The 22,208-nt window shown below is 39.1% G+C and overlaps 1 protein-coding gene across 11 annotated transcripts in view; it reads right to left on the bottom strand.

Annotated features, from left to right (window-relative positions):
- Nucleotides 1–17,627: 17,627 nt before the first annotated feature.
- The window catches only part of runx1t1 (RUNX1 partner transcriptional co-repressor 1), a 77,374-nt gene continuing 72,793 nt past the window's right edge, over nt 17,628–22,208 (bottom strand). For all 11 annotated transcript variants that reach the window (XM_052023355.1, XM_052023363.1, XM_052023364.1 and 8 more), the window contains one exon: nt 17,628–20,530. In XM_052023355.1, the coding sequence (XP_051879315.1) occupies nt 20,255–20,530 (276 nt within the window). In that variant the 3' untranslated portion in view covers nt 17,628–20,254. The remainder of the gene's footprint in view (nt 20,531–22,208) is intronic.

Here is a 22,208-nt window from a genome sequence, read left to right as displayed (position 1 = left end):
GAGCAGATGCACCAGGGGATGGGTCAAAGGCATGGGAGGGGGGGAAGGGAGGAGAGGAAAATAAAGATGGCGAGGAGAAAAAAGAGAGATATGCTAGGAAAGGGAAGAAAAGAAAAGAGGCGTGGTGAGAGTGGTGGGGTTTGGTTTACCTGAAGTGGGAGAATTTGATGTTCATGTCATTAGGCTGTAAGGTCCCAAGATGGAAAATGAGGTGCTGTTCCTCCAGTCTGCGTTTGGACTTCTCCTGGCAGTGGAGGAGAGCAGCTCATTTTCCGTCTTGTGACCTTACAGCCTAACGGCATGAACATCAAATCCTCCCAGTTTAAGTAAACCAAATCTCCCCCATCATGCCTTTTCTTCTCTTTCCTTTCTGAGCCTCTCTCTCTTTTTTTCTCCTCACTTAATTTTTTCCTCTCCTCCCCTCTCCCCATGGGGCGCCTGCCTCCTTACCATTGACCCCTCCCCCGGTAGATCTGCTCTCCCCTCCTCCTCCACACCTGCTTATCTTACCTGCATCTACTTATCACCACCTTGTGCCCACCCCGCCTCCCCTCTTTTATCCACCTATCATTGCTCTGTTTTCCCCCATTATGTATTGGGCTTCCCCTTTTCCTATCTCCAGTCCTGAATAAGGGCCCTGACCCAAAACATTGACTGTTTTTCTCCACGGATGCTCCCTGGCTTGCTGAGTTTCTCCAGCATCTTGTTTCTTTTCATCTAGATTCCAGCATCTGCAGTCCTTTGTTCCTCTTATATCCTATAACAGTTTTGCAATGCATCTCCATCTTCAATCTTACACAATTCATTTACTTCTGATTTCAGTGGAACAACGAAATAAAAAAAAGGAAATTCTGCAATATTTAGAAATAGAGTTAATATTACAAGTGGACACCACCAGGACTGAATTGATATTTGAAAGGTCATGTCTCTCTTCAAAGGCGCTGGCTGTTTAGCTGAATATTTCCAACATCCGAAGTACTTTTGCTTTGCCAGTTGAATCCTTGTGGGGATACTTTCTCTGTGACAAATATTTGAATATTTTCCTTCAACTTTCTGTTTCAGAAGTCTGTGCATTATCCTCTCCTTCAGTTGGTGTCATGGTACTGACATTTTTAATGATTGCAGTGAAACTCATCTCATAGTTTATAAAATTTGCACTTTCAAAAGAACAACATTTTAATTGCATTGGGACATGAGTTAATTTTCATGTTTTACATGAAAAACTATTTCCTACTCATTTCCCTAATACATAAATATACTGTATACAACCTCTTGGATTTGGTTCAGTCCAAGTAAAACCAGTTTTTTTACCTCGAGGGACAGATAACCAAAGCTGCCTCATAAACTTATTGCTTGCAGTGCATGGAGATAGCTCCAAGCACATTCTAATGATTGACATAATTTCTGCCTGGCTCTGTCAATTTCTCAATGGAAGCATTTTCAAAGTCATAAACAGAAATCAGAATCCAAATCAAAATATTCATCACGCTCAAGTTCACAATGAACCTCAAATGAAAGAAATAACATTCTCCCCAAGATTGGAAATGAAGGTACCATCAAAGCATGCTGCAATGCCAAGGAAATTATACATTATAACAAATTTCAGAAGATGTTGCACATTTCTTTTGAGGCTTTTTATTCACTAATGTTCATTTTACAGAGGTATGGGCATTCACTTTTCAGACTATTCGAATAGTAGATGTTTCTCATGGTATAGAAACAAAGTTTAATGTCATAATTTAGTTTTATTTGTATTTTGTTGGAAATTTCTTAAAAACTAAGAAGCAAAATTTACCATATTTTGCAAAGCCATACAGTAACTTCTCTGGCAAAATTATATTGATTGAAATGATAACATTATTTTAAATTATATCCATATTTAAATTAAAAATAATGTGTGTTGCACATCAAACATTGCAAATTTCCATATCAAATCTTCTCTCCTCCTCACTTGTAGGCATTTGTCAGGATTCTGCTGCTTGGGAAGAATAATATTGAGGAAATACTTTCTTTCCATTTACATAACTCTGCACCATCTTGGGTGGTCAAGACTTGTTGATTATGCACATTGACCTCTCGTACCTAGCTTCACAGTCCGAGCAATAGTGCTATGCAACACCTAATACAGAACTGGAAGTGGCAGAGAAGGAACAGAGAAGTTGTAAAGCTGTAGGTTCAAATATGTGTTGTGGAGGCTTCAATTAGATTTGTTCCCTGAATTCCATGATGGTCACTCCACCATAATCCATACCCATACATGATCCTAAAATGTGAAATTAAATGAAATGAATCCTTCTATTATATTGGTACTTCTTGCAGAAGCTACAGCAGAGCAAGGAATCCAGGTGAGGCATCAGCATAACAGGCATAATCACAAACCTTGCCTCATTTTTTGTTTATTCATTTACAGGATGTAGGCTTTGCAAGGTTAGTATTTAATGCAAGTTAATCCCTAACTGCAGCAGTGGCAAACCATCTTCCTGACCTGCTGAATTCTTTTGAGTGAAGATATTTTCTCTATCCCTGTGGATTGGGAGATCCATGATTTACAACCAACATTAATGGAAGTATGGAATTGGGTTTCCAGCTCTGGATGGTGTGCAACAGCAGGGGAACGTGCTGTTGGTGATATTTTCATGCAACTGCTTACCTTGACCTTTTAGATGGTAGGAGCCACATACATGTTTGGGAGATTGTATTTGCTAGCTGCTCCTCTGAATTCCCATAGGTGATACATCATGCAGCCATGGTGCTGGAGAAAGTGAATCTAGAGGGGTGCCAAGTGAGTTGTTGTGTCTGTTGTTGCACTTCAACAAGTGCTGTTGGGGCTGCACTCACGTTGACAGATGAAGAATATTTCATTGCAGTGCTGATGTGCCTTAAAGATCATAGAAAAAACTCCAGGAAGTCAAGGTGTGATCTATTCACCAAGCCTCTGACATGTTCTTATGGCCTCAATATTTGAGGGTCCAATTATGTTTCTGGTTGATAGAGATCTCACTGATGTTGATAGTGGGGACTCAGTATTGGTTAAGCTTTATCTTCTTGCATACATTTATTGCTTGGCATGTATAGAGTGGAAGTATTACAAACCATTAGCGTGCTTAATTTTCTGTAGAGCTGCAAATAAAATTGAATATTGCACAGTCAACATAGAATATCTTTTGACCTTATAAAGAGAGGGAAGAACATTGATATCTGGGCCAGGAACATCCAGGAACTGAGGCAATCGACTCTAACAATTTTTACATCAGGGATAGCCCCAGCCAGTGGAGAGTTTTCTCCTTTGTTGTTGTGGATTTAAGTTTTACCATAGCTCCTGGTGCCGCATTGGGTCAAATGATGCCTTGATGTGAAGTCCCTCTGGAACTCAGCTCCTTTTATCTTTATTTGATTCCGTACTGAAATGAGGTCCGGAGATCAGTGGGCCTGGCAAGGCATAAACAGAGCATAATGAGCATGTTATTGATTGTCTGTGGTGTTTGATAGCAGCATCAATTTCCAGATGTTCAAGAGAAGACTGAAGGGGTAGTGATTAGTTAGATTGGATTTGTGGAGTGGATATACCTGGAGAATTTTCCACATTATATACTAGCTGCATCAAAATGTTTGGACTAGAAGTTAGTTGTAGAACACAAATTTTTAACATTACAACCACTATACTGCTAGCTTCCATAGGTTGTATCCAATGTTCTTGGGTGTTTCTTGATAGGTGGAATGAGCCAAATTGAGTTAAATCGGATTTGTATGTGAAAGGAGACTTTGGGTAGAAGCCAGGACAGATTATCCACTTACGATGCCCATCCGAAAATCACTGCAAACGCTTCAGATTTGTCTTTTACAATCACATTCTGTAACCCATTGTTGATAAGGGGAACTTTCATATCTAACCACATTGTAGGAAGCATCCTCAGTAGTTCAACATGACTAATTCTCACCACTTTTGAGTGTTTTTATGAAAGGACATTAAATACTGGCTTCACCAATTCACACTTTAAAAATAATTTAAAAATAAAACTGTTATTCAAGCCTGAGACTCAAACCTTGGTACTTCATCTTACAAGGTTCAACTATTCAATGTAAAGCTATTGGAGAACTTTCCTCTTTCATTTCTAAGTTGCAATAAATCTAATCCACATTTGTTTGCATTGTTAACACCACTAGAACAGAAATTCAAAACTGTTTATGAAGTGACTTCACTCATGTTAAAAGGTCTTGAATAGGGAATGTTATCCCATTCCCTTATTCTAAAAGGCAAGTTTGGTTCAATATCATTAGTAGGCTTGCCATTTTGTTAAGAATTGTTTAACTGCAAGGACAAAAATAAATGCCCGTTTGGATTATGCTTATGTTGAAATTCCATCATTAAGAATTTCAGAGAAAGAAGGAGAAGGGTATGTCACCTATGCTGGTTATGTAGACCAATTTTTGGTATATTAATGGAGAGTTGGAGTGAAAATCAAAAAAACTGCATATGATGGAAATCCAAAATATGAACAAAATGCTGGAAATACTCAACAGGTTAGGCAACATCTGTGGAAGCAAAAACAGAGCTAACATTTCAGGTCAAAGACCCTTTGTCAGAACTGAGAAAACGAGAAAACGGGGTAGTTTAATGTTGCAGAGAAGGTGAGAGAGTGATGGATCGGTCAAAGGGAATATCTTTCATGGGCTGAGACTATCTTACTGTGGGAATGAGTTGCAGAGGTCATTTATTTAATGGACAGCAGGTTGGAGGAACAACACCTCATATTCCGCCTTGGGAGTCTCCAACCTGATGACCTCAGCATTGATTTCTCTGACTTCTGGTAACCCCTCCCCTTCTTTTTCTTCCCCCCCCTCTCCTTTGTCTTCTCTTATTCCTTGGCTCCCTTCCCCTGCCTTGATAACCTGCCCATCTCCTTTCCTCCCCTTTTCCATCTTTTATTCCATGGTCCACTGCCCTCTCCTACTGGATTCCTTCTTTTTCAGCCCTTTGCCTCTTCTACCTCTCAGTTTATTATGTCTTCTCCTCTCCCTCACCCTTCTATCTTCCCCCTCTAACCCAGACTCACCTATCACCAGAACTCACCCATCACCTGCCTGTGTGTGCTCCTCCCCCTCCCCCCACCTTCTTATTCTGGCTTCTGCCCTCTTCCTTTCCAGTCCTGATGAAGGGTCTCGGCCCGAAACATCGACTGTTTATTTCCCTCCATAGATGCTGCCTGACCTGCTGAGTTTTTCCAGCACTTTTTGTGTATTGCTCCAGATTCCAGCATCTGCAGAATTTCTTATCTCTTCATTGGTTTAATAGTGGCAGTTACAAAGAGTGAAAATGAACGAAAGCCACGAAATGATGGCAGTTAGAGTTAGATGGCAGTTAGAGAGTGAGAATACAAATAAAGGAACAAAAAATTGTGAAAGGCAGTGCTGTAGGACAGGCCAAGCAGACTGGTCTGTGCTAAGGTAGAGAGAGAAACTATATCACAGATGGAGAGCTACCACAGAGATGACCCATATAGATAGGGAAGCGAAGTTGCAGAATTCAATATGGAGTCTGAAAAGCTGCAACATGCCCAGATAGAAGCTCAAGTGTTGTTCCTTAAGCTGACGTCAGGCCTTATAATTAACAGTGCAGGAGGCCACAGACATAAAGGTCCGAGTGGGAGTAGGGTGGAGAATTAAAGTGGTCGGCACCAGGGAGCTTTGAGTCAACTCTGAGGACTGAATGCAGGTGCTCTGCAAAGTAGCACCCAATCTAAATTTGGTTTCTCCATGGGGAAGGGACCACATTGAGAAGGCTGAATGCAGTACACTAGATTAGAAGAGCAAATGAATTGTTTCTTCACTTGGAAGGACCATTTGAATCCCTGAATAGTGGAAAGAGAAGGGACAAAATGATAGGAATGACATCTTCTGTGCTGCATGGGAAGGTGCCATAAGAAGAGAGTAATTGGTTGGGACTGAAGAATGTACCAGGATATCATGAAAGGATCAGTCCCGTTTGCCAACAGTGGAGGGAAGGGGAAGTGGATCGGTTGGTGGATTCTCCTGAAACTGGCAGAAATTGTGAAGGATGATCTGTTGAATATGGAGGCTGGTGGGGGGGAAAGTGCGGACCAGGGGAAATCTATCCTTGTTCTGTCTAGGAGGAGAGGGTGGAAACTGAAATTCTGAATAAATGGAATCTGGTTAAGGGCTCAGTCAACTATGGTAGAAGAAGAAGGAGGATATCTCAGAGGTTTATATGGACAGAGGTGTAGTATCCTTAGAGTTGTAAATAATTCCCTGTGATCTAGTTGTGAAATATATAGTTGGAATATTTGCAATTTATTTCTTATCCTCTACCTCACCATAGATCTGGATAAAAACTTTCGACTTTTTTTCCAAAAATAAACTTAGGTGTTTGAAATCAGCTTAATCATCTCCACTACTCATTTGTGATTCACTGCCCTCCATAATTACCCAACCCCAATGCACATTAATAGAAAAGCATGCATATCAGCATACAATTATTGTGACCCATGAACTTTTGATTACACCTCAGTATGTATAATATCTACTTCTGATCCCAAGTTTGAGGTCTATAATTGGATTAGCTTTGCATAGGCTAATTAAAATGTGGGCCAGGAGTCATCATGGTCTGACTTTCATTGTTTGTGCATGCAACATAACTGCATCCATTATTCCATATCCAATTCTCACCATTAGAACAACTTTGTTTTTGATTTGACATCTCAACCCTAAAATAAAGTTTAACTATTTCACTTCTTTGAAACTTAGTCAGAACCAAAAGTTTGAGCTCACTTGAGTTCTCATCACTCCTGTGGTGAGAAGTCAAAATCAGGCAGTTGGAGCAAGGGCTTAGAATGCTGTGTTTTAGAATGTTCTGTATTTCCCCCCAGATTTTCAGCCCCCAAGAACAACAATGTCTCAAGTAAATTAATTTGACTGAGATAAACACTAAAGAGAAATAGAAATGAATAATTAGTACTTCCATTATCTGATGGAAAATGTAAATGTTGAAAACCAGAGAGAGCACTAACTGAATATATAAGTAATGTCTGCAAACATTTTTATAATATTGATGTTTTTGTATTTAAGATGAAGCTAGGGAAGCGAGAAGGGGATATGAAAAGGCTTTGGCGAGTAGGGTTAACGAGAATCCCAAGGCTTTTCTCTCGTACGTGAAGAGCAGAAGGATGGCTAGAGTAAAGGTAGGTCCGATTAAAGACAAAGGTGGGAGGATGTGCCTGGAAGCTGTGGAAGTGGGTGAGGTTCTCAATGAATACTTCTCTTTAGTATTCACCAAGGAGAGGGGTCTTGATGATGCTGAGGACAGTGTCGGTGAAGATAATGTTCTAGAGTATGTAGATATTAAGAGAGAGGATGTGTTGGAGTTGTTAGAAAATATTAGGACAGATAAGTCCCCAGTGCCTGACAGAATATTCCCCAGGCTGCTTCGTGAGGTGAGGGAGGAGATTGCTGAACCGTTGGTTAGGATCTTTGAGTCCCCGTTGTCCACGGGGATGGTACCGGAGGGTTGGAGGGTGGCGAATGTTGTCCCCTTATTCAAGAAAGGTAGTGGGGATAGTCCGGGGAATTACAGACCAGTGAGCTTTACGTCTGTGGTGGGTAAGCTGTTAGAAAGGATTCTAAGAGATATGATCTATGAGCATTTAGAGAATCATGGACTGATTAGGCACAGCCAGCATGGCTTTGTGAAGGGAAGATCTTGCCTCACAAGCCTGATAGGGTTCTTTGAGGAGGTGACCAGGAAGATCGATGAGGGTAGATTAGTGGATGTGGTCTACATGGATTTTAGTAAGGTGTTTGACAAGGTTCTGCATGGTAGGCTTCTTCAGACGGTCAGAGGCCAAGGGATCCAGGGAGGCTTGGCCATTTGGATTCAGAACTGGCTTGCCTGTAGAAAGCAGAAGGTTGTGGTGGACGGAATGAATTTGGATTGGAGGGCTGTGACTAGTGGTGTCCCACAGGGATCGGTTCTGGGACCTCTACTTTTTGTGATATTTATTAATGACTTAGATGAAGGGGTGGAAGGGTAGGTTAGCAAGTTTGCAGATGACACAAAGATTGGTGGTGTTGTGGAGAGTGTGGAGGACTCTCGAAGCTTACAGAGGGATATTGATAGGATGCAGGGCTAGGCTGAGAAGTGGCAGACGGAGTTCAATCCAGAGAAGTGTGAGGTGGTACACTTTGGAAGGACAAACTCCAAGGCAGAGTACAAGGTAAATGGCAGGATTCTGGGCAGTGTGGAGGAGCAGAGGAACCTGGGGGTTCATATCCACAGATCACTGAATGTTGCCTCGCAGGTGGATGGGGTAGTTAAGAAAGCTTATGGTTTGTTAGCTTTCATAGGTCAGGGGATCGAGTTTAAGAGCAAAGAAGTGATGATGCAGCTTTACAAAACTCTGGTTAGGCCACACTTAGAGGACTGTGTCCAGTTCTGGTCACCTCATTATAGGAATGATGTGGAGGTGTTGGAAAGGGTGCAGAGGAGATTTACCAGGATGCTGCCTGAATTAGAGAGTATGGATTATGAGGAGAGACTAAAGGAGCTAGGGCTTTACTCATTGGAGAGAAGGAGTATTAGGGAAGACATGGTAGAGGTATACAAGATATTGAGAGGAATAGAGTGGACAGCCAGTGCCTCTTTTCCAGAGCACCAATGCTCAAAACAAGAGGACGTGGCTTTAGGGTAATGGGTGGGAAGTTCAAGGGAGATGTCAGAGGGAGGCTTTTCACCCAGAGAGTGGTTGGTGCATGGAATGTGCTGCCTGGGGTGGTGGTGGAGGCTGATACATTGGACAAGTTCAAGAGATTGTTAGATAAGCATATGGAGGAATTTAAGATAGAGGGATATGTGGGAGGAAGGGGTTAGATAGTCTTAGGTGTGGTTTGAAGGGCAGAACAACATGGTGGCCCGAAGGGCCTGTATTGTGCTGTATTGTTCTATGATTCTATAGACAGAACAGGAGGAAAAAGAATGAAACATAATGATGAGATGCAGCTCACATAGAATCTGGAAGCATAGATTAGTTGGGCTGAATGACTGGCTTCTATGCTATAAGTTTTAACTCAAGATTACATTTATATTGTGTAGTTATTATAAAATATTTCAAAATTCTTCATAGTGGTAAGCATCAATGATACTGAGAAATGGATTAATAATTTAGAATTTTTAAATGGCATGATTTTTTTTATTATTGACGAGTTTTCTCCCCATCGACAACAACAATAACCTCAACCTTTCGCTCAATGTCAGCAAAGTTAAGGAGCTGATTGTTGACTTCAGGAATGGGAAGGAGGGCGAATATGCATCAGTCTACATTGGTGGATCAGCAGTGGAGAGGGTCAGCAGCTTTAAATTTCTGGGTGTTAATATAGCAGATGACCTGTCCTGGGTCCAGCACACAGATAAAATCATAAGCGTGCAAGCATCTTTACTTTCATAGGAGGTTAAGGAGGTTCGACTGTCTCTGAACACTCTAACAAACTTCTACAGATGTACTGTTGAAAGTATCCAGACTGATTGCATCATAGTCTGGTATGGCAATTCAAATGTGCAGGAAGGCAAGCAGCTGCAGAGAGTAGTGGACTCTGCCCAATACATCACAGGCACATCTGCCCCCACCATTGGTAGTATCTAATGAGGCAGTATCTATGCTGCCTCAAGAAGGTAAGATCCATCACCAAAGATCCCCACCATCTGGGCTATGCCATGTTTTCACAGCTACCATCGTGCAGGAGGTACAGAAGCCTGAAGTCCCACACCACCAGGTTCAAGAGCAGCTACTTCCCTTCAACTGTTGGGTTCTTGAACTTACCAGCAAAATCCTGAATACTACAGTTCAGCAACACTATGACCACTTTGACCACATTGCATTAAAATGGACTTTTTTTGTTCTAATTGTGTTCTTGTAAAAATTGTCTATGATTAATGATTAATTTATTTTTTCTTGTGAATGCTGCTTATATACAATGTACCAGTGATGCTGTTGCAAGTAAGTTTTTCATTGCACCTGTGCATTCATATACTTGTGCATATGACAGTAAATTCGACTTTTGACTCTACTGCCCATTCTCCAGTGGTCATTCAAGTGGAAGGGAAATTGCAAGATAACAATTTTATCCTGCAGTTTCTGGGACTGAAAGAAGCAGAAATAAAATAAAACACGTTGCTGTTTTAATGAAGGAAATTTATCATCCAACATCTTTTTTTCTTGAACATCTTAGCAACACTATGCAAAAGAAATACCAGTATGTTGCACATTCTTGGTAAAGAGATGACAGTTGGAATTAAATTTTGGTGAGGAGATTGCTGTAGGTGGGTAAAGAATTATACACAGGCATCACAACAAATTTAAACTTCTAAATATTCACAAACATCTACAAAGCCCTGAGGCTGCTAGCCAGATTTAGGGTTAGCAGGGCCTCTAAAAATGTTCACCAATCCACCTCCAGCAACAACCATTGTAAACTTCCAGGGAGGCTTCTTCAAAAACCTGTTGAGAGCTATTTTTAGCTAGGTCAGTTCATTGAAAACCCCACAAGGCCGGTCAGGGTCACCGGCAGTCACAAACAGTTCATGGGTTTACTGCTGAAGTTGAAAATCTATCCCCATGTTTAGGGAGAGTAAACAAAAACTGACCATTTGGTCCTTGCTGTTATGATTGCAGATGTACAATTTTAATTAAGGTTCTGAAATTGAAACAGAAAACTCTGGAACTACTCAACAAGTTAGGCAGCATTTGTGGTTAGAGGAGAAAAAGATTAACATTTCAAGTCAATGACCTTTTGTCAGCACAAAACTTACTTAATGGTTTAGTTAAAAAAAATTCAGTGCCAAGATCGAATTCAGCAAGGATCTTTACATATTTACTGTACGGCATGCTTTTTTTTACCCATTTGCTGTCAGACTAAACATGTCAGGTTGATGATTTCAATATGCTCTCCCTAATTGTTGATCTAACTCATTTGTGGTTAATGTTAGGAAAAGTGAATGTGGATCCCTTACAGAGAGAGGGGAGAGAATTTACAATGAGGAATAAAGAAATGACAGAGGTATTAAATAGTTACTTTGTGTCTGTCTTTTGGAATAGACCCAAAAATCCTCCCAGAATTGCCAGAGAAGCAAGGTCCAATGAGAATGAGGAACTGAAAGAAATACATATGAATAGAAAAAAAATAGTAGTAGGGAATTTACTGAGACTAAAAGCTGATAAATTCCAAGGATACTATGATCAGCATCCTAGAGTTTTGAAAGAGGTGGCTATAGGCATAATGAATGCTTTGGTTACCATCTTCTAAAATCCCATAGATTCTGGAATTGTTCCTGTGGATTGGAGGATACCAAGTATGGCCCCATCATTTAAAAAAGGAGGAAGAGACAAAACAGGCAACTACTACAGTCTAACATCAGTAGTAGGGAAAATGCGGGAAACTACTGAGACAGATGTAATACCTGAACACCTTGAAAAGAATAATATTGAACTGAGCCATCACGGATTTATAAAAGAAAATTATGTTTGACTCACCTACTGGAGTTCTTTGAGGGTGTGACTAGTAGAATAGATAAGGGGGAACCAGTGAAGATTGTGTATTTGAATTTTCAAAGGGCTTTCAATACTGTACATGAACACTAATGAATAGACAAGGTCTGTGAACACTACCTTGTTATTCATTTTATTGCACTTTTTTGTATCTTATAGTAATTTTATGACTTTACACTGCACTGCTGCCGCAAAACAACAAATTTCATGTCATAAGTCACTGATAATAAATCTGATTCTTATGTTTCACACAGGAGGTTAGTCAATAAAGATTGGAGCAAGTGGAATGGCAGTGGGGGTAGGGGGGAAGACATACTGACGTGGATTGGGAATAAGTTATCCAACTGAAATCAAGGAGTGGGAATAAATGGATTTTTCTCAGGCTGGTAGGTTGTGGCTAATGGGGTCCTGCAGGGATCAGTGTTTGGACCCCAGCTATTCACTATATTAATGATTTGGCTGAGGGGACCTAATGCCACATTTCCAAGTTTGCTGACAATACTAGGTGCAATTGTGAATTGTGAGTAGGGAGGATAATGTAAGGAGGCTTCAATATACCCAAGCTGAGTGAGTGAGCAAGAACATGACAGTTGTACTATAGTGTGGAAAATGTGAAGATATCCACTTTGGTGCACAAAATAGAAACACAAATTATTGTAAAATGGTGAGAGACGGGATAACCTTGATTTTCAAAGGGACATAAATGTTCTTGTACACAGCTCATGGAAAGCCAACATGCAGCTGCAGCAAGCAATTAGGAGGGCATATGGTATGTTGGCCTTTGTTACAAGAGGAATTCTGGATAGGAATAAAGATATCTTTCTGCAAATGTACAGGGCCTTGATGATTCCATGTCTGAAGTTTTTTGTACAGTTTTGGTTTCTTACCTAAACAAAATAAACTTGCCACAGAGGGAGTGAGATGAAGGTGCTTTTAGGAGAGAAAAGATAGAGTAGACTATGCTTGTATTATTCACTGTTTCAAAGAATGACAGAAAATCTTATAGAAATGCACATTTTTACAGCCTTTAACAGGATTGATGCAGGGAACATGCTTCCCTAGCTGAGGCATCTAGGATCAAGGGTTACAGTCTCAGAATAACAAATAGGCATTTAGGACTGAGATGAGAAGAATTTTTTTCGTGTAGAACTTAAAACTCTCTACCCCAGAGGGTTGTGGAGACTCGGCCATTGAGTTCATTCAAAACATACATTGATATGTTTCTGGATACTAACGGTATCAAGGGATATAGGGATAGTGCAGGAAAATGAAGTTGAAGTGGAAGAATAGCCCAATATCTCATGTTCATATTAATATTATGGCTGAATTTCAGCTATTTCAGGTGTAATTTTCTATATTTCCTCATCTGAGTTGTGATGCCATTTTTCGTCAAATAGAAATACCTGATTTGCACAACTTGTACTGGAAATTCAAAGTGATTCTTTGTTAACTTGAAAGACCATTTTCAATCTGTCTATGATGCTTGAGTAATATGATGCAAAATTATCATTTACATTGCGATAATCAAATATAAATTTGACGTCCCATTTCTACAATGATTTCAATGACTAAACACAATTGACCCATATTTTGATTTTTAAAATAATTCAGAAGAAACAATTTCTGACACAAAGCAAAAAAAAATCATGGTTTGAATAATCTACATTTTCCAAAATGCAATTCAGTGATGAGAAACCTTCCTTATCAAAATTCCAGCATAGTCTTATACTAAAATTGTGCACATATCAAATGTGACATCTACTATTAATCTCTCTCAGACAAACACGATACTTAGCCTATTTTGAAGCAGGTTATACCTCGTGGCAGCATCTTCTCCATGCAACAGTTCCATTCCTTGCATTTCTAATTCCACTCACCTTCCATCTCCATATTTACTATGTGTGATGTACGTTTCGTTAATCACACCTTTTATACTGTTGCACCTGGTAAATTATTCGAGTAATTTGAATTCCTGCCTCATTCTACTCCAGGATAGTGCTTTAAAAATTACAATTAGAACTCCTATTCTGCTCTAACAACTAATGAAAACCTATTTCATTCAGTGCTCTAATGAGCCTGATTTTATTCTGAAAGTAACTCAACTGCACACACCACAATAGTACTGGATTGATCCACAACATGCATTGAATTTACTTGATCTCAGTGGGAACAGTAGTGAGGCCCTACAACTGGCATCAGCATCTTTGCGATAAGGAGATTAATATCTAGCACCTCTAATCACTGTTCAGCCATTCCTGCTCACAGCCTGTGTGTATGGGCATGGTATAAAGTTGAGGATTAGATGATGCCGCTGTGGTTAAACTTCAAGGTTTACCTCGTGGTTAATCTTATAAGATACTGAATGTCAGCCCACACCCAAAAATCCAATTCCATAGCAAATGGTGCTGCTGGAACAAACTGAGCTGAGTCTATACCGACATCCTGCAGAACTAACTTTACAGAATCTCTGACATCATCCTAAATAGCAACGAGTGATCCTGCTCCTAAAAGCTTAACAAGTTTTTTTTTGTGGACGGGTGGGAAAACACAGGTGGCAGTAATGCACCTAAAATTAAATCTTGCAGCAACTTGGAGGTAGTTGTCCATGTGCGGTTCCAAGTGATTATTTCAGCATTTTCCAGGGCTGCAAATATTTAAGAGAGAGCTGTACATTGCAACATTACAGTTAGCTGTAAAAATAAACACCAAGTAATAGGTAAAGCAAATACATAAGTATCAGTCTATTAGCATGTTGTGAAGTAGTTCAGTACATAAAACTGGGCAATTGTTATAACACTGTAATCTACATTGTTTGATGAGACAGGGTTAAACTTTATGTACATTTTACCTTTTTCTTCCCACTAAAATATGGAACTTTTGCATTCCTCCACATTAAATTTCAATCTGTTTTTCTAATTTACACCCTGTTTGTTCTTCTGAAGTCTTACATTCCCTTTCAGTTAACAATATTTTGCGGTATCTGAAAATGTTGATATGGAATCTGAAAATTGATATCTGAAAATGAAAATGTTTCGGCACAGACTAGAAGGGCCGAATGGCCTGTTTTCTGTGCTGTAGTTTTCTATGGTTTTCAATAATTGTTTATACTCAAGTCAAGAACATATATACATCAAGAATAATGGTCCCAATGCAGTTTAAATCCAGCAATCATTGATCACTTTTCTATTTTTTTTACCTTCAGAAAATTTCTTATCCATGTATTACATTTGCTTCAATTCTAAGGGATCAATTTTGACTGTTAATTGATGGGTGAGATAGCTAGTCAGTCACTTGTTCCAATACCATGGCCCATTTAAAAATAATCAATGCATTGAATCACACCCAACCCAGCCTGCGCCTCACGTTTGCCCTCAGTGTCACATAACTTTCAGCAGCTCATAGGAACATTGCACTCTGGGACTCACTGTGATAGCCATTCCATGAACAATGGCTGGCCACAGAGGGAAAGATCCTAAGGCAACACCACTGGACAGCCCTTAAATCCATTTGGCAGCTTGTGGTTTCAAAACCCTTTTCAAGTTTTCAAATGTCTCTGATCATCAGAGATCTGAAATAGGTTGAGATGAGATAGATTTAAATAAACATTAAAAAATAAATCTGAAAAACAATTTTAATTGGTATATTGATGGGACATGAGCACGTATAGCTTAAGGGTACATAGGTTGACATACAGAAGCTGGCGTACAGGGGCCAGGAACAAAGTGTATCCAGATTCTTGGCTCAGGAGGTTTGTGCTTGCTCCCCAACCCCCCCATGCCCCCCACCCCCCCCCCATTAAGTACCAAGTCTAGGCCTTTCATTTTTGGCAGGCAACTTCTTCTGACATCAATCCTTCTCCTATAATTAAACATACAAAATTAAGTTGCCTGAAAATATTATTTTTATACCAGGTTGCAGTTAAGTTATAGGCAGTGTGAAACTTGCATTGTTTTTGTTTTCGTTCACAGCATTGACCATGTGTTGATGCACTTTGAAATACTGCAAATACTCCAGATAAGAATGGAATCATGTTTATTGGATTCTATTTCAGACTCAAAGTCATGCAAATTCACTGCGAACATTTCCAAATGCATCTGCAGCCAGAGCTTTTCACTTGGATGTCCTATTATCACCAAGGAAAAGAGAGGTCTACTTCATCATAAGAGAAAGCCACACTGGGCACTGTCCAAGTTTTGAGGCATTTCACTTTGGGTCATAGGTTTGTCTGATGCCATTCTGTTTGGTTAAATCAAGCCAAGTGACCCGGAGTCATGAATAGACATTATGGTAGACCATAAGGATTTACTCCCCTCCTTGTGTGGAGGCATGTTTTTTCTTGGTCAGCTGGACATCAGGCATGCTGAGAAACCCATGACCATGATCATAAATTGCTGACTACTTCCCAGTTCAGTCCTGCTATGGACAGCATGCATTTTGCTTAAGGATATAACACCTCAACATCCATCCCCATATCTACCTGCGAGTTTAGTTACAGGTTGACATTGCGGAGGTTTAGCACATCCCAAGGACAAGCACAGTTTAGTCGGCTAATCTCAGTCAGATTATCAGCAGTTAGCACAGAAGGGTAATGATAATGAGGTTGATAATTTTTCCTCAGTACATATTCCTTACTTCAAAATTATTGAACCCTGACCATTTAAAGTAATAGCTGATTGTTCACACTCAATAGTAGATCCTTGGACACAAGGTGAATATGCACACTTCCTGTGGGCTTTACCAGATTCTGACATTTCCATGTCACGCAGGATCCTGCCCTGGGAAACTGGCTGATGATCTAAAATCTATGCAATTCCTGATACCCAGTTAATGATTACATGTACTGGAAAACCTGGAAAATGTGACAGCTCATAGCGTGTAATGCCTACTAATCTTGGTAATCTGCTTTTCTCCTTAGTTCTAATTCTAATTGGTTTCCTCATGCATATGCTTACTATATAATTTCTTTCCATAACATTAAAAGCAGTAAGTTATTTGAAACCACAAATAGGATATTTTGCTTAGCAGGAATCTACCGTAGGTGGGAAGTTTCACATCCTTATAACCCATTTGTGTGCAAATGCCTTCTTCACTTTGGCTCTTGAATGTGTAATATGAATAATATGGTTGGACAAGTAAAAGTTTTTGGAATGAGAACTAGAAAGAAAAAAAATGCTTGGATTGAGAATTATGTTGGTAACACACTATATACCAATGTGTACACCAGGGGAGAAGTGACACACTGATTTTTATGAAGAATATAGGGAATACAGTGCAATGGCACTAAAAACAGTTGGGTGGAGAGGGAGACTTGGGAAGTTTCCAGACCTGACCGGCCTTACCAAGCCTACAGTGAGCATTTATAACACAAACCTTAAACAGTGTAAACACAGGCAGAATGCAGTTCCTTCTAATATCTATTTCCTATGGAAGCTCATCATTCAATATTTTTAAAGAGAATTATGCAATGAGATTTTGAGGCAATATTACCTTTGTAATAAACTAATCAGATGCTTTTTTTAAATAATAAACACGACTACATAAATTTCTTTAAGTCCATTAGCCAATATTAAATTAAAACAATTAACAGTTTCAGTTCCTTAAACAAGATATAAATTATACTACAAATGAAATGCAGGTAACAGAAAATTTAAATGTTAAAGGATTGTTAGCTAGCCCTTTAGGAAGCAAGAATTCTCCTGACAGGATCTTAGTTTTGTATGGCGAATGTACCACTGTCAGTACACAGTGCAATTATTGATGTATGTGACCCAAAAGGAGAGTCATTATTGTTGTGACATTCAAACCTCTGAAGGCTGCACAGAGAGCTTGAAAAGGACAAGATTCTCCTTCAAACCTTCATTTCTAATTAAAACCTGTACCAGAAGTCTCAGGCGACTTTTGTTTCTACTTCAAAATTTATTAGAATACTAATTAATATGCAGAAACCTTTAGAATCCATGGACTTATTGTATCTTACCTGCAAGTGGACTATGTCAACACAAGGAGAGCAGTTTACCTAAATACGCAGTGGAGTAGTATCATAATTCCCCGCAAAAAAGCACAGCCTTTAGTGAATACAGATAGTAAAATTTTTATTACACAGTAAGGAATACAACAATACCTGAATCATACTTTAAAGATTCACAGGTTGACAGACCATACAATACAGTCCAACTAAAGAAAAAAAAGATAATCAAGGAACCACAGTTTAGACATAGTAGACTTAAAAGCTCAGAAATATGCTGACAAAAGCATGATGTCTAGACACCCCCCAAAAAGTTAGTCTACCGTTAACTTGTGGTACATGTCTGAATTAAGTATTGCACAACAACTTTCACAATAAAGTTGCAGAACCAAAATTTTACTTCAATCTGCATTTCAAATTCTCCAATTTTCTGTCCTTTCAGAAACCAGACAATATGGAGTCCCTTTCTTAAGTATTCCAGGCATAGGCATGCTTTGCATAATTTAACTGGCCTTTGCTTTTTTTTTCCCCATTTTTGTTCCACGACATGCACCTACACAACAAAGACAGGTGGTCCTGTCACAAGTACGTCTCACAACAGAGAGGACCCCCCACCCCCGTTCCTATCAGCAACCAACCTTTAAACTGTAATTAATGAAGTTTTTTTTATGCGTTTATACCTACAAATTATACTCTCACATAATCTGTATAAGTGACAAGCTTAAAAGGAAACTAACAAAAGTTCAGGTATGAGGTCTGCATTGTTACCAAGTAGTGATATGGTTTGCAGCTGTATGAGCTTACTTTTGGTTTCCTGGTTCTCTTGTGCCCATTTGGTTTGACTATACCAGTTAGTTTAGCTACTGGTGCAATATACATGCTGTCAGAGGTAGAGTGAAACTTTGCCACTGAGGAGTCTGTAGCAAAACAGGAGAAAAGAGAAGAACTCTGAGAATTGGTTTACACAGGGTGCCCTGAATTAAAGTAAGTAGATCAGTAATGTGATGCACTAATCCTTTCACACACTAGTGTTAATAAAACAGTGCTGTTTTCACATACATCACAGCATCCGATATATACGTGTATGACATCTGGTTTTTGGATTATACAATGAATTTACTGAAACTTGCTGAAATCGTTTAACCTGCTGACTGCTTTGAAACAATTACTGGTGCTTTTTTTTTCTGATTTTGGTCCGTCGGATCAGTCTTTGGCTGACTTCCCTTTTTTTTAATACTGTTAATACCTGGCATTCAGCAGTGTTAAAGCTGTCAATCTACACCTCAGCATTTGGAGTATTTTTAAGATAAAAGTTTTTTTTAAATCAGCAATACTTAATGACCTCGCAGTGATATGCATGCACTGTCCTCTTGTATGATCTCATTATATAAAATGCCACTTGTAAAAGTGACCAGTTTGTCAAAGAAATGAAATTCACAGCTACTCTAACCTATAGCTAACTCTGTGAAATGGCTCTAGCATATTAAGAGTTTGCCCAAATAAGCATGCCTAGGGAGTCATTGTGACAGTGCAAGTACATTTATGTACATCCCTCTTACAAAACACCAATATGTTAGCATTCCGTGACGCATGCTAAGTCTTATAAATCCTAAACAGAGTGAAATAGCAGCTCAGATAGATAGCTTTTTTTTCTTTTTCATTTGAGGACAACAAAATAATTCCATTGTGGGAACTACCAGAGAAATATCACTAATACATACAGATATAAAGGCAGCATAGAAAGATACAGGTCTATCACCAACTAGGAATAATAGACTAAATGTGGGCATGGTTAGCTACAATGGATCTTCACATTTGTCCAACACATTTACAAGAACACCATAGGGAACCTCACAGGACAGAAGTGTTTTAACACCAAGAGAACTACTTCAAATCTGAACAGATGGATGAGAACACAGAATGGGCCAGTGCTGTAGCCACCATTTCATTATCAAAAAAATGAGCAGGAACAGACCTGATTGTCTTACTATGTGGAACCTTGTAAAAGTGTAGAAATGCTCTATTGAGGGCAGCTGGTAGACAGTGTCTGCCAAAAAAATGTAAATCCAATGCAGGCTGTTTCTCATTAAGATTGAAAGCCTCTTATTATAGCATTTTCTTTGTTGTTGTATTCATACATCCCACTGCAAAAAACAGATTCAATTCTTCATTCTGTTGACCTGGATATTGTTTTTTTTGGAGGAAAGGATGAACATCTGTGCTTCCTTCCAATCTGCTGCACAGCTGCACATTTTGTTGCAGGTCTTCAGAGTTCAGTCGGTAACCCATGAACGCCATTCATCTTCTTGTTAAAATGTCTATGCTGTAGCCAACGCATGTGCCCTTGAGGGTTTTGCAAGAGATTTATTTTTCATTATTGTAGAAAAGAACAACGTGTCCTTTAATATTAGCATTTTTGCTTTGTACAATAATTAGCAATCCCTTGGTCTGTTGTCTGATAAAGCATCTGCTTATGAGGTTACCTAGTTTTAATCCCAGCTACTGGAAAAATAACGAGGGAAGAGGTCAAATTTACTTTTGCGATGCTCTCTGCCTTCTCTGCAGTTTACAAACAAGAAAAAAGATGAACAAATAATATCTTTGTTTTTTCATAGTAAGTAAGTGTGACCCATTACTGGCCTTCGTAACTCACTACTACTCCAGATTAGTTACTCCTTTGATAGTATAAGAGTTTTATTTTCCTTTTCATTTTTGTGTGACTGAGCAATTTGTATCTTTAGCGTGGGGTCGTTTCTATTGTGGATGGAGTGGCTGGAGTGGTCGACCTGGAAGTGGTTGCTGGTGGTGTGTCAACTGGGCTTCCTGCCCCACTGCTGGGTGTTGCAGATGAGCTGCCTGTGGCCACCTCACTTTGTTGTTGGGCCTGAAGGGTTTGTCCACACACATGATGGTGCTTTTCCCAGTCCTTATGCTGGCAGAATGAACCACAGTATCGTGCTGTATTGCAGCCGCTGCAGGTCTCGCTGGCCTTGCGTCCACAGTTCCAACAACTCTGTGGGGAAAATTAAATGAAGTAACATTAATACAACACGAGAAGTTGGTGACTAGTCAAAATTAAGTCAATAGATACCAAATGACAAAGACACACCAGGAAAATGACTATAGCCCCACGAACTGGGAAAGACTATGTGAAGCAATGAAGTCAGTAGAAATTTGTTCAACTGCACCTTGGTTGGTTATAGCTCACTTAAGTAGTGCACATTCCTTGTAAAAAAAAATGCAGCTTCTGATATGTACAGATGTCGTCATCTTCTGTGATTTATATTGGGCTGGAAACACTGGCCTGTTCCAGACCACAATGCAAAGCTGCCATTTTGGAATAAAGTAAATTATACACCAAAAGAAAGGTTCAAAACAAGCTCCTTTAAATAGCGGTCCACTCGATATTGGTTCTTTCAATGTTTTTGTAATAATAGACACTTCATTAATGTCTTGTGTTTCACCAGGAAGGGAGAATATTAATCTCTACTGCAAATCATATTAAAACCAAATAGGAGTTTAAAGTCATAACAGGTGAGGTTGAAGCTTTTAGTATATTCAACTGAGCACTAGTCAATTGTAACGGAACAATGTTAAGTAATTATTTTACAGTTATTTAATCAGCTGACTAACCTAAAACCTCAGTTCACAGGTATTTAAACACATGAAAGCACTCACTAATTTTGTAAGGGAACCTATCTGTTTCAGACACAGACTTGTGCACACACACTTTTGAAATACGCTGATGATGGCAGTCTATAACTGAGTGAATACTTGAATTAATTGCAACCATATCAGTTTCTGTCAGATTAAATGCAGATGTACGGTAAAACTATTAACACAGGAAGAACCAATTATAGTAACCCTTTAAAAACATTGGAATTTTAGATATATTCTCAAAAATAATGTATTCAGCTAGTTTCATATGAAGAATAATTGTGACTTCAGGATGAACTGGTACTAAAACAGTATTACCCATTCTCTTTATCTTAACTGCACAAATCAGGTCAAATCCATTTTTGTTCTAAGCAGATGTCTGCTGCTCGAAGTCCACACAGAATTCAATTCTTAACCTCACAATTTATAGTGGGAGATCTCTTTCAGTTTCCATCAAAACATTTCAAATGATATAATGATGGTCAAACACTTTTTTCCTCTACGAGCCAGATCCTGTGCTGTACAGTATTACTAATCAAGAATGCATACTAAACAAGTTACTTGTGGTAGGAATTGATCAAATATTTGGAACCAAACAACCTACTCTAGAAGGATTTCATTCATATTCTGTAGTAGCACAATCTAAACAGAATAAGCAGATACGACTTTTAACCTCACCTTGGATGGAAAATAAGAAATCGGGTAGTATTTATAAAAACTACTGGTCTATGAATAATACAAATTAATGTTCTTAGGTTTAAAATGTGGCTAATTCAACTTAAAAATTTGATACAAAATATGCTGATTTAAAAATGAAATTTAAATAAAAATGGCAAGGTTCAGGAAAGCAAAACTTCTCATTTGGAGCAAGAAAACAATAGCCTTTGCATTGCTTCTTGCCTGGAAATTGTGAGGGGTTTGTATAGAAGGTAGTGGATACGTCAGTGGCCCATCAACACCCAAGATTCACCTCATACAAATTTCAAAGGGCCTATAAATAGATAAAGCTGCTTATGAATGCAGATTGGGGTTCT

The sequence above is a fragment of the Pristis pectinata genome, chromosome 9 (assembly GCF_009764475.1).
Source record: "Pristis pectinata isolate sPriPec2 chromosome 9, sPriPec2.1.pri, whole genome shotgun sequence".
Classification (NCBI taxonomy): Eukaryota; Metazoa; Chordata; class Chondrichthyes; order Rhinopristiformes; family Pristidae; genus Pristis; species Pristis pectinata.
This window is presented reverse-complemented; position numbering and strand designations above follow the sequence as displayed.